Below are 13871 nucleotides of genomic sequence, written 5' to 3' on the forward strand. Positions count from 1 at the left end.
ACGCCCTGTAATGTCACATTTTGTCCTTTCTCCCTGTCCCAGAATCAAACCTCTCCTGCTTCCCTCCTTTTTAACTTTATTTAAAACTTAACTTTAGTATTTTTATAGTATTATGAGAAGTGACTCAAAGACTGATTTATCACACTGATTTTACATTTTGATCCAAGTAAAACAGAAATATAGATGAGGAGGACTTCATGTTAGGGAGTCTGTTGACTCACTTCAAAGACTAAATTTAATCTGAATTTTAAAAAGTAGTTTTCTTTCTTGATGGGTAATATGTAATCCGTTTCCTTAGTTTTTGCTTGGAATACTGGCTCAACAGCTCCCCCTCTGGAGATTTTTGTATTTATCAAAAAACATCCAAAAAAATACTTAAATACAGGGATAAAATATGCTCTTAATCTTGCACCTAAAATGGATTTTTTTTCTTTTGTTGATGAACTTTTGCACTTTTTATTATTGTTGTTAATTTACTTTATATTTTGCAAAGCTAAAAGCATGCTGGCCTTATTTTGGGTTGTCTGTTTAAATGTCTATTAAACAACTGTGTAAGTGAAGGGTCAGATACTATAAGACCTTTCTTCTTTCTGCTCTTTTTCTTTCATTTTGAGACTTATTTTGTTTTCTATTGAACTTCTATTTTTTATGTTATCAAGGATGAAATAAACTAAACTTAACTAAATGTTGTAGGTCAGTGTTGAGTTTGATAGTTAGGGGCCAGCATTTCCAAAACAAAGACCACCATGCCTACGTACATGTATATGTTAGACTGTCATGAGTCAGACTGGTGGTGGTGACGTTCAAAAATAAGTTTTTCACTTTGGAGAATAACAAACCAGAATTCATAATAACGTTGAAACTTGATTAAGTCCTCAGTGTAGTGGAAAAAGTCAAATAGTGCTGTAAATTGTATGCACAAGCTAATATGTTAGCACCTTAGAGCCTCCTGTACTCCACTGTCCACTGCTCATCTATGGTGCAACTACAGTAAAGCTAAAATGAAAATGGTACAGGTGGCTTATAACGATGCTTTGCGAATATTTCTTAAATTTCCTCGATGGACGGGTGTGAGTCACATGTTTGTTTATAACAATGTGCTCACATTTCATGCTGTTCTTATAAACTATATGCACAAATTCATAGCTCATTGGGTTGATTCAGACAATAAAATAATAATGTCACTTACTCAGCTCAAAATGAGAGACACAAAGTTCACATCCTGCTACTGGAAACATTGGTACAAATGTCTCTTTGTGTTTTAAACTGCTGTCAACATATGAACTGTGTTTTTCCTTTCTTAATTTCTTTTTATTAATTACCCGTTTTTCTGCTACTAATACATTTTTGGGGGATCAGTGGTCAGCTCATCCTTACATATATAACTGATCTTATATTCCTCCAGGAAGGTCTGACAGCCAGCCATTGTTGCTTTTTGCTCTGAGACCTAAAACTCAGGACACTTTATTGGTTGTTTAAGTTAAAACATTAAGATTTTATTGTTTCACAGGTATTGTTCAATGATTTTCAATAAATAAGATTGTAACATTGATGGTAAATGCTGTCGATTATAAAAAATAAAAAGGAAAAATCGGTATCGGCCCAAATCAGTATCAGCAGGTCAGGCTTTTTAAAGATCGGTGATTGGTGATCAGCCAGAAAATTGTGATCGGTGCATGCCTATTTGAAACCTTTAAATTGTCTCAGGTAAATAACAAAATCATGAAAATGAGAGGTGAAAAAACATTTCGGTAGCTGAAATGAAAACAGTAGCTAACTTAATCATGAGTTCACAAAACTAACAAAAAGAAACTAAAATTATGGAGAAGTAGTTTCATTTTTTCCATCTTTGACAGATAGACAAACTAAACTAACAATAACCCAAGTTAAGAATGAGCATTTTCAAAAAATAAAAACTAGTAACTCACTTAAAAACTAAAACTAATTGAAATTGAAAACAAAAAGTCAAAACAAAATGAAAACAAAAACACTTAATGCGACCTATAAGGGAGTCCATGAAGGGTTGAGATGGTAGAAAGATGAGGAGTGGGACACATTAAAAGATGCATCATTACCTTTTGGGACGAATATTGGCAAGAAGCTCATAGTACAATACACATCACAAAACTTGGGTCATTTCAGAGAAATATCTTCATTTTTTGTCTTTGACAGATAGCCCACATTACAGAAAGACAAACCAAAAATAAAACTCACAAAAACCCAAGTTAAGTATGAGCATTTTCAAAAAATAAAAAGTTGAAAACCTGCTTAGAAAACTGAAACTAAAAACAAAAAGTCAAAACAAAAACCAAAGAAACTTGCAAAAGTACAATAACTTTGGTACACACTCTCATCAACAGCCTTATTCCCAGCTTCATACTGTTTGTTGCTTCCTCTCAGTGTGTGTGTCAGTGTGTGTGTCAGTGTGTGTGTGTGTGTGCTGGGTGGAGGTGGGTCTGGTGACCCTGGCTGTCATGGCGGCAGATGTTCCTCTCTCACATTCCTCAGCCCAGGGAGCAGGAATTCAAGCTATTCGCTCTCTGAAACTCTTCCTCCAAACCTCCTCTTTCTTTTCTTTCTTTCTTTCTGTTTCTTTTCTTTCTGTTGAAAATATCTCCACCACATTTGTGCCCTTGTCATAATGGTTGTGGGACGGTGACCACCAGGCGTAATCACAGGGCTACAAACACAGAGCCAGCATCATAACAAGCTCAGACTCACACAAACACCTTCTTTTTTAATCTCAGGTTTTTTTATATCAACTGTCTCTTTGACCCATTTCTGGCGGAAACACATTCCAGCGCGGGACCTTGAAAATCAAAGCCACATGGAGGATGTACGATGGATGGACAGGTCGAGAAGAGGAGCTATAAAACACATCCTGCTAACTTTTTCTCCTGATCCACAGCAGAAACTTGCAGAATAAGGTCATTCTCACAGATTCTCACACTGTGAGCGGAGCGAATCCACGTCCTGTAACCTCAACGTACAGACCATGAACACTTAAACACCCTGCTTTAAAGTCACGTCCTGTTTTTTTATCGTTACATAAACGCCGCAGTGTTCGCCTGCTCACACGTCGGAGGCTTTAATATGCTTAGCGTGCATCAAATTCCTTTCCAGGCCGCAGTCTGTACAGAACATACTCACATATACACCAGCAGGGCTGCGGAGGTGCTGAGAGTCCAGGGGAAGGAAAACACCCCTCCTTCCCTTCATTTCCTCTCTTCCCCTGTCATCTCCATGCGTGGCATGCACCCCCCCACCACCACCACCTTCGTTCCCCCTCACAAACATTTCCTCCCTTTAAAAAAATGATTATGTAACAGGCCACATTGCTCAGTAATTTGCAGCTGGAAAAGATGGGAGAGACTAAGTGGAGCAGGAAGATGAGGCTGATAAGAGTCCGGAGAGAAGAGGATACGTAACCCTGATCTGTGAGGGTGCTGAACTGCTGAACTCTCACAGACGTAAGGTGGTCAATGAGCGAGTTCGTGAGGGGTTGAGATGGCAGAAAGATGAGGAGTGGGACATATTATATTTATATACAAGATGCACCATTATCGTACAGGGTGAGTATTGGCAAGAAGCTCACAATACGATAAAATCATGATATCACAACATTGTTTTATATTGCAAGTTTCTACACAGTTAACTACCTGATTGGTAACAGCTTTTCTATTTATTGTAGGCATGCATTGATATCAAAATTATGGCTGATACGATGTTTAATATTAAAATAGCTGTTATGGATAACCGATATTTACCAGTATCGATATTGGTTAAAAAAAAAAAATCTGAGATGATGTGTCGACGTAAGCCACTGTGGGTGAGAGCGGTGCTCTCTTTGGACGAGAGCTCAGCATGGATATGAGGAGATAGATGTGAGATGATAGAGACATAGCGAGACACTGCAAGTCAGAAAAGTTCAGGCAGCTCACGCTCCAACTGAGGATGTGTCGTGGTAGTTCAGAGAGAAAGAGCGGTGGGATTGTGAGAAAAGATGACCATGGAGAGGATGAAGCGCTCGAGATGAATGTGATCAAAAAAAGCACATTTGGTCTGTTTTTTGGATCAAAAACAAGAAGAGAGTCCACTCTTCTTAGGTAGTTTTGGTGTTTACATAGTCAGAGAAAACAAGATTATTTGAGTCCTGAAAGATTGTTCAAGAAATTCTGAAAATGCCAGTAACTAATAAGTAAAAATCAGCCGATACTGATATTTATATCGATATATATCGTGCATCCCTGATTTATTGTGTTTGAAATAATGAAAGTCAGACGCAAAGTTTCATACAAACGCTGAACTTGAAAACATAAAGTTTGTCAAGTTTGCCACTTAAACTACTGTGACATTTAATTAATGCTGGAAAAAAAAATATTGGTTGAAAGTCATGGTCAGTTGCTCATAAAAAATCTAACATTGCTCAAAACATGACTGATTATTATTTTATCAGTGTGCTTCACTGGAAAAATTAAACTTTTAATGATTTGAACTAGCTGACACAGGAATAGAGAGAAAACATTGATGTTTACGGCATCAAAACCCACATCAACAAGTGTAGGAACAAAATATTTTAAATAAACATACAGTGGAAAAGCTCTTTGGCGCCATCTACTGCCTTGGAGGTGCAGAAGATGTACTGGACTTCCAACTCAACTAAAATATGAATTTTTAGTGTAACAAAAACATTGATTTTAAGAATTAAAATATCAATTAAAATTAAAATCAATTAAAATTTTTATTTAAAAAGTAAATGAAGCAGTAGGAATAAATGTTATGTGCATATAACATGAATGCATAAAACATTTGCGGTATATTGTTGTATTGGTATTTTTCAAATCTCTAATTACCGTTAAATTAAAGGGAAAACGTGCAGATCTTCAGTTCATTTCAGTGGTTATGCACATAAGGAATCCCAAAGGTCCCTGACTTTATTTCCTGACTCTAAAAACCAGATTGTAGATAAAGTTTTTGCCACAGTGTCAACAGGCCGAGATGAAATGTGTCAGTTCTGTGATCCCTTGTGTCATGATTGCTCTTAATTATTAACAAACCACACTTGTGATTGGGTTTCGACCAATCAGAATTGAGTATTTAAATAAGTTATATTGAAAAAGTTGATACTTTTTCCACTGCTTTTCGCTTGTGTACACCGAGAAACTTAAAAAGTGATTGTCTTGTTTTCTTTTATTTTTTTTTCTGATTATCATTTATTTCTATTACTCACTGTTTAAATTGTCATCTACATGAAAGAAATAAAGTCATTTACTAAGTATTTAAAGTGTTTTTTTTCATATTTCAAAACCAAACATTTAGTTAAAATGTTAGAAAAATACTTAACGTTTAAAATTGATCAATCTGCAAGGCAAACATGAGTTGGAGTGCAAGAGTTGAACCGTCTCTGAATTAAACCACATCCTGTGCTTTAAGGTTTGGATCTTATCATCTTGTAAACATGAGATTCACACGTCTAAGACACTGTTTTCTGAATAATGTGTAGTTAAACGATTTTCTGCTGTTTGATTACAGCCACAGCTCCACTTTGTCTACCTGCACTGACGGGACTTCAACACGGCTCCTCCTTATTCCTAGGAGTAATACCTCATCCACTGTATTTAATCAAAACAGTGATTCAGAATGTGCGCTCTTATAAAAATGGAGCAAACAAGCGTATTTATTTACACCCAGGAGGGACAAAGACCCTGACAAGGCAGAGACAAAGGAGGAGGAGGAGAGACGACATGTTGGGTGGCGACTCGGCTGCAGGAGGAGGAACTGGTCCACCCTGCTGCCATTGAATGTTCACTTCCTGTTTGTATTGACTGGACCCAAACCGCTCTGGTCCACTCACAATAGTGACAGCAATGGAGGTCGAATGACTGGCAGGAAAAACCGGGAAATGGCAGCCAATGTCACCTACAAGGTTTTTTGGATTGTGGATTCGATTCAGGAACGTGAAACCGAGAAAACAAACAATCAGGACACAGATCTCAGGTTTGCTGTCAGAAAAATAAGCAACAAATGGTTTTGTGTTGCATTTTTTGTTTGGCTTGGCCTGCAGCCTCTCCCTGCAGGGGCAGCCTCATAACTGCGGGTCTGGTGGGAGGATTTCTTCAGAGATCTGTGCATGGGCTTGAGCTGAGCATTCTTCACATGCCGAGCTCCATCACAGGGCCGTCCTCCAGCCCGTTAACCACTGCTGTGCCAAATCCAACCAGGAACAACAGCTTTTTGTGATGACAAGCAGTTATTTGGTTGATTTTCCTCTAAAACCTGGATTCAAACAGTTTCATGAATCTGCTGCAGAAGAATCGTTACCTCCAGCTCAGGCTGCGAGTCCAAAGGTTGGTATGAAAGGTTCAAAGAGTCGGAGGATAATAACGCAGAGGTCTGGTCAAAGGAAAGTGAAGTGACCCCAGCCTAACAGCATCCACATGACACTGACTCTGATTTCTGGGGCTGAAGGTGAAACATGTGAAGGAGGCCCTCGCTCTTCATCGTCTGATGGCGACCTGCATTCCTCAAACTGGACCGAGGAAGAAACGCTCAGCAGCCCACTTCGGAAACCCACCTGAGGTTCCAGCTCAGCAGCGCTCAGGCCTGTGTTATGTAACCTCAGTGAAGTACACTTGGCAGGAAAGGCTTGTATTGTATTGCATATAAGAGGCCGTAGCTCTCCTGGCTGCTTTCATTAAGAATTCCTGACTGAAGGAGGCAGAGCGGCTGCAGACACCGGACTGAAGTGGAGTTTACAGAAACACAGCAACACTTTCCAAGACGACTAACACGCCTGTGTACTGTTACCACCAGAGAGAAACAGCCTGAGTCTGCGCTTTGTGTGAGGAGTCGCTAGGCCTGTCACGATAATCAATAAATCAATTAACCGAACGATAAATAAAAACATCCTCGGTAAGTTTGCCAGCCTCGATAAACTGACACGTGCATGCATGTTTGTTTTCCTCCTCTCTTTCGACCAAAGAGGCTGAATGAGAAGATGGCTCACTACGTCTATCTTTCCTAACATCGGGGTGCATAGGTTCTATAGCGGATTTATAGCAGAGTGAGCATCTGTCAAAAATGCGATCTTTGGGGTTAAGACGGGACTGCTCCTGTGTACACAGAGAGAGAGTTGAAGTGAGCGTCCTGAGGGGTAAGGAGGAAACACACGCTAATATGAGTGATGGCACCAAAGATACGGTTCTTAAGCTGCCTGCCACAGTCCCAGTGTGGGAATATTTAGTTTTTTATCAGAATGAACAAAGTCTATGCTCATGAACACCAACGAGCTGATATGTCGCATTTGTTTGAAAATAGTGGCGACGAAGAAGAAGGAGGGGAGGTGCAGCGGAGCCTTGTTCTTTGACAATCCGCTCTTACTGAGGCTTTTGGTCAGCAAAGTAATAGAAATAAAAGCTCCAAATGGTGGGCGCTCAAAGACAGATACATTACCAAAGATGCAAAATGCAAAAATGCAGCCCTTCAATACGGTTGAAAGCCAGAAATGTTAAAAATGTTTGACAGACAGTACGGATTGACTGGGAAAAAGGACATGTTACAAACAATTCAGGAACTGTATAAACTCCCTTTTATTTAGGCTATAGTTTTTATTGTTTTGTTTTTTTGGAGTTTTGTTTTTTCTTTAGAGACAGGGTCTATGTTTTGTTGTTTTTGATTAGTATTAATTATTTTCATTGACATGTATTTTTTTCTAAAAGAGAGTCCATTTCATTTTCATTGTATTTTTTTTATCTTTCTTGTTTGTTAAATTTATTATATTTTTTGTTTAATTTATTTTATTTAAAAGATCCTGACCTTTTAATTACAGTTAAATAAGAGAAGAAATAAGATTTTAAGAAATTAAAGTTTCTTGCTTTTGTTATCGTGTACTCACTTTATTATCCCATTTATCATAATTACATCAATGAAAAAATGGGAAAAAAAATCAAAATAATATTGACAATAATATCGTTAATCTGTAATAATATTTTGGAAAATTATCATCTTGCAAAATTTGTTATCGTGACAGGCCGAGGAGTTGCACATTTTGATGCAGCATGTGGAAGAAAAGAACTGTGAGGATAAAAAAAACTGCAGATAAAAGTCTAAAAGTCTAGACTCACCTGGTCACAGCCGGCGTTGACGAGCTCCTGCAGCATCTGCCGGTTCACCTCCCCGGCTCCTGCAGGGTGTCCCGACCCGGACGAGGGGCCGGACTCGTTGGCGAAAGGCATGAGGGACTTCCTGATTTCCCTCAGGGCGTTCTGGTAGTTGTTGAACTTCTGCGGGGGTCGAAGCTGCTGCTGGCGGCTGGCCGTGTCCTTCCCGCTCTTGCAGTCGGCCCCTCTGCCGCCCTCGGTCCTGGAGCTGCCCCCATGTAGGGCCTGGCTCACCAGCTTGGCCGGCTGCTTCAGGCCCTCCTTGATCTCCTGAAGCCTCTGGCGCGTGTTGCCCACATAGGGGGCAGCGGGAAAAGTTTTGGGCCTCATGGCCTCAGTGCCCAGAGCAGGCACCTACTCTAAAAGGGAAACACACACACTCACACACACTCCTCCAAATGACTCCTTTCAAGCCGGCTGACCTAAAAAGATAAAGAGTCTCCAGCAGCGCAGGGTCCTCCTCCTCTGTTTGTGTCTCTCTTTGTGTTTGTGGTTCCTGCTGATGCTGGTGGGCCGACGGAGGTGAGGTGTGGTACTACAGGCATTCCATGGTGTGGCTTTCAAGGCTCAGGTTCCAGCTTATTCCAGGAAATGCAGCCGGTCACGCGGGCACCGTGCAGCCAAACCATGATGCAGCCAATCTGCGCCTGTGGAGGAAGGGATGGAGTCAGAGCGTGGAGACTGTGGTCATGCATATTGCGCATGTTTTTCTTATTTTCTAAAATTAAAAACAAGCACTGGGCAGCTTACGTCCTGAGCACAGGAGAGCTTTTAATTAAAAAGGAGAAATATGTGGAGGTGAAGCAGGACTGTCGACAGCTCACTGGAAGGGAAACAGCAAAGAGTTAACAGGAGTAAATGTAGAGCATGACGCTAGATCAGGGTCTGCAACCTGCAACTCTGTAGCCTCCTTGTAGTGGCTTCCTCTGACCATGACAAAGAAAATAATTAAGATGAAAAAAAGTTTTTTCTTAAACTTACTGTATTTATTTATTTATATATTAATTTATTTTAATTTTTTTGCACAGTTATCTTGGAGTTCAAGGTAATACCTTTTTGTCATCAATTAAAAAAAAAAAATTAATAATATTTCAGCTAAAATATGCACGTGTGTGGCAAAAAGGTTGCAAATAACAAAAAAATGTAAACTTGAAAGACATTTTCAGGAGAAGCACAAAGTAGTTTCTGAAAAGTTCCAAATTAAAGAGGAAAACGGTTACGGAAAATTGAGATCAAGGTCGCATCTTACAACATTTTCTGTAATTAATTACAGAATTTGTAACTAATTAATCCAATTAATCACATTTTAATGTCATTTCTGCTGAAGAATTTGGATTCTAGGACATTACAAAATTGTAGAGCATGACTAATCAAATGAATACACGAAGATTAGAAGATTTGTAAATCTACATTTTTTTCAACTCGCCAATATCAAAATGTCTCTATTCGCTGCCGTTGACGTCTATAGTCGTCGATTGTAACCGTTTACTGCGTCTATAGAAGTAAACTATGTTCTTTCATCCACAGGGAGGCAGGGTCTGGCGGAGCTTGTCAATCAAAATCCTGCTCGTAAACTACTGTGGGTGAGAGCGGTGTGCTCTTTGGACGAGAGCTCAGCATGGATATGAGGAGAAGATGTGAGATGACAGAGACATAGCGAGACGCTGCAAGTCAGAAAAGTTCAGGCAGAACACGTTTCAACTGAGAATGTGTCGAGGTAGTTCAGAGAGAAAGAGCGGCGCCATCGTGAGAAAAGACGACAGAGATCATGGAGAGGATGAAAGGACAGAGCACCCAAGATGAACGCCATCAAAAAAAGTATGTTTTGTTCATTTTTTTTGGTCAGAATCAGGAAGAGAGACATGAAAAAAGAGAGTTCACTCTTCTTAGGTAGTTTGGTGTTTACATAGTCAGAAAAAACAAGATTATTTGGGTCTTGAAAGACTGATGAATTTATGAAATTAACGCTGTTAAGTGACAGACCTATAAAAACTTGGAAAAGGACTTAAATAGGCCTACACACTACTCTTTTGTTTGGGGTTTTCTTTTGCTATAACAGGTTGTAACAGACGAAGAATAAAACTTATAAAACTTAAGAAGCTGTGTTATGTTTCGTTGCTCCAGTAGGGATGGGAATCAAAAACCGGTTCCTGTTGGGAATCGATAAGATATGTTTCAATCCATCGATATCATCAGCCTTTGTGCTTAACGACTCCCTTATCATTTCTTTACATTGTGCCGGAGCCGCCACTATCTTAGCTTAGCAGTTGTTTGCCAAAAAAACTCTGATTCAGGATTTTCAGTTTGAAGTTTTACTGAAGAACTGACTTCTTTAAGAAATGTACATCACTCTCTCTCTGGAGATTCATATTCAGTACATTCGAAATGGTATAAATCACCTTATTTAACAAAATAACATAAAAAAGCGCAAGCTTGATGCTAACAAATGTGGGAAACTGCATTGATATGCTAGCAGTTAGCATACATCATAACTTCAGCTTCAGAATAGAATTTTAACTTTCATCACATCAACTATTTGTAAAAAAATACTGAGAATTTCAAATGTCAAAAGCTAACAGGCTAATGAAAGGCTCATGGCTGACTTCATAACTACAGAAAGGTTCCAAACAACTTAAACTATTGCTATAACCACTTTGAGACACTAGATGGCCTACTTGAATTATTTATATATTAAAACACAGTACATCAACGTCACATTGTGTGTAATTTTTACCTGTTTCTGTTTAATTATACCCAGAAATATCCAGACTCAGGGACCAATTACATTTCATTCACTTACAGTATAAACTCAATTAAATGTTGTTGACACAGAAAACCTGTAAACTTACTTTTTGTACCATGGAAATTCACATATGTACAACATGTTTTTAATTAGAGGATTGCATAAACTTCACAAAAGTAACCTAAAACAGTGTCCATCTTGATGTAAAACACGGTTTCAGGAAGTGTTACGAAGAACAACAAACATCACATGAAACCAGTCTGAGGCTGGCATGACCTGGAGGTTTAGGAGTCAGATTCCAGAGATTAGGAGTTCATTTGTAGAGCTGTTGCATACCGAATGCATCACTCAAGAATGTCACCACCTGCCCCCCCTACACACACACACACACACACACACTCACACACACCGTCAATGCATAGCTGTGGTTGCAAAATCGGCCCCTGTCGCTGCATACTTCTGCTCCGTGGTCATAGGTAAACACCCCAGCGAGAGCGCCGAGCGTCCAGCGTGGGGTCAAAACAAGTCAGCAGCCCTCCCATCCTGCAGCGCTCCCCTGTGATCGGACATTCAACACCGTTTCTCTGCCTTATCTTGAGAGACATACTCCACATTCTGCCACAGCGGTGTTACTCCTACAGGGCAGATGGTATGACGTGTGAAATCAATCCACATGTTTCTGTCAGGAGCCTCACGTGAGGGCCAATGAGAGACACAGAAAGTGGAACAACGAGGTACTAAACGTTAGGAAAGAAATCACAACATGAGGACACAGAGCCAGAAGTACCAGGAACCAACAGACGGGCTGGTTTCCTGTCCAGAAATAAGCATCCTCCTCCAGTCTGAGTGGATTTCTGTTTGGCAGGCAGGTGAAGCTTCAGATACCAATCTGGATTGTTTCCTTCGCTGACAAAACGCCAGACACAGTCACATCCTGGCAGGTTCGGACTTGGCGGCGGTTTTACAATCTCGTCTGCAGACTGTTTCTGAAGCAATCATTGTTTAATTGATCTGGTTGATTTGAGCCACAAATATTCTGCTGCAAGAAAATAAATCACAACTTGAGCTGATATCTTATCTGTTAGGACATATTTTGTGCTGACACCACGCTCACATGCAAAACTAGCATGAAAGAACATTTTATTCTCTGCTTTTGTTTTGATCACGCCGTGTTCTTGCTCATCCAGACCAATCAAAACCTGAGCGGAGAGATGTTTAACTTAGTATTTCCATCAGCTTTAATCTGTTTAACATCTTTACTCTGTGTTTAAAGATGAGATACCCACGATGCCTGTTCCTATCTGTTTGGAAACATCAATCTGAGTCGTATCAGTTATTTCCCCGTACAAACGCAGAGGAGTTCAGGGACTGAGACAGTCACACCAAAGTAACCAAACATGAGAAGCCCTTGAACTATTTCCCCACCCGCCCGCCTCCTTCCTGGCAAACTTCATCCCTTTGGGCAATTTCTGAGAAAGACACAGCCCTCACTGTTTGTCCAGATAAAACTTTTATATGGATGAAACCGTTTCTTGTTTTTATGTTCGAGGCTGGTGTGGAGGGAGGGCAGGACCCGCGGATGCCTAGCTACATAAATGTTGCTCCATCTCTGGGATCTCTCGCCTCCATTCCTGCGATGCTTCAGGCGCCGTGTCCGACCGATGAGCATTCCATTCCACAAGTAACTACAAGTAAGCTCATACCACTGCTGAATCATGGGACAGTCTACGGTGACCAAAATAAACCAAAAAACAAGAATTATGGAAGGTCGCTGTCTGGAAACTGGCTGGAGGGGGACTGGGACTCAAAGGCAGAGATACAAACACACAGACTTTGATATTTAACCACAACCTGCCTCAGATGATCTGGTTTGATTTGGCTCTAACTTCTGACTCATAACTGGACCGCACACAATGTGAAAAAGGATCCGCTTTGCAAAAGTACTGAGAAATGTGCACAAAAACAAACCCATGGGAATTTGGACTGACAAGACTTCTGTAGACTTTGTGTTCAGAGTCCTGTTAGTCCCTCTTCTTAAAATATCACTGGAAAACATCTCAACAAACTGCATCTTCTTCATCCCACGTTTCACACATTTAAAACCTCAGAACTGAACAGATAAACACCAGCTACTTAATGTCTTATCAATGGACAAATACTGGATTCATCGGTGCAGCGGAAAGACTAAAACTTATCTTCTCATCAACAAATGTCTCATAAGTTTTCAGGTCAACAAAACTCTAGTGAAAGTCAAAACCTGCAGAAACCATTAAAGATGTTTTTAGCTGCAAAAAATGGAACAAGAGTGTACAATACTGTTTAAAATCTTTAAAATGACCAAATGTCAAATGAATAAGAAGAACAATTAGGAGTACATCTTGTTAAGATTTCTTTCCCCTAATTTCTGTTGCTGATATTCTGGGTTATTTCATGGATTGTAAAGGATAGGCCTTGGCTTCAGCCTATTCCTTTTCCGGTTACAGAGCTTGTTAAAAAAAGTTTGTGGAAAAGAAAATGTTTTATATCCAGAACTGAAGTGTGTAACAGAAATAAAATACTTGTGTCTGATTTTTTAATTTGCCTGTTTGCCAATATTTTGAACCCTACTTTGGTCAGCTCCCCTGTATGAGCATTTCCCTGTAACTTTCGTTGTTGTTTTTCTAAAACAGACATAAAAAAGACAAAAAACATTTGATTCACCATAAATAATCATCCTTGTTCAGACAATCAGACATATTGTTGCTTAAGTAGAGGCTTCTGACAGATTTTAGTGTCTTAGATGCTCTCACTTTTCAGGAACTCTTGGTGATGTTTTCAGGATGACGGCTTTTAAAGGAGGTCAAAGGAGTCCTGTTTGTCTCCTCCTCATGTCACCTGTGCTTTGAAACCATCATAAACAACTATTCTTCTGTCTGTTTATAACATTTCAAAACATTTTTGACATTTTGCATAGGGATGATTACTAGGGA

The 13871-nt window shown here is 39.7% G+C and overlaps 1 protein-coding gene across 1 annotated transcript in view; it reads right to left on the bottom strand.

Moving 5' to 3' along the window:
- lats2 (large tumor suppressor kinase 2) overlaps window positions 1-13871 on the bottom strand; it is a 30214-nt gene that overhangs the window by 12344 nt on the left and 3999 nt on the right. The window contains exon 2 of the mRNA XM_074695477.1: window positions 8124-8806. Within this exon, the coding sequence (XP_074551578.1) occupies window positions 8124-8489 (366 nt within the window). The 5' untranslated portion in view covers window positions 8490-8806. The remainder of the gene's footprint in view (window positions 1-8123; window positions 8807-13871) is intronic.

The sequence above is a fragment of the Halichoeres trimaculatus genome, unplaced genomic scaffold (genome assembly GCF_033239565.1).
Source record: "Halichoeres trimaculatus isolate MK-OKI-2021-1 unplaced genomic scaffold, fHalTri1.1 fHalTri1_scaffold_19, whole genome shotgun sequence".
Lineage (NCBI taxonomy): Eukaryota > Metazoa > Chordata > Actinopteri > Labriformes > Labridae > Halichoeres > Halichoeres trimaculatus.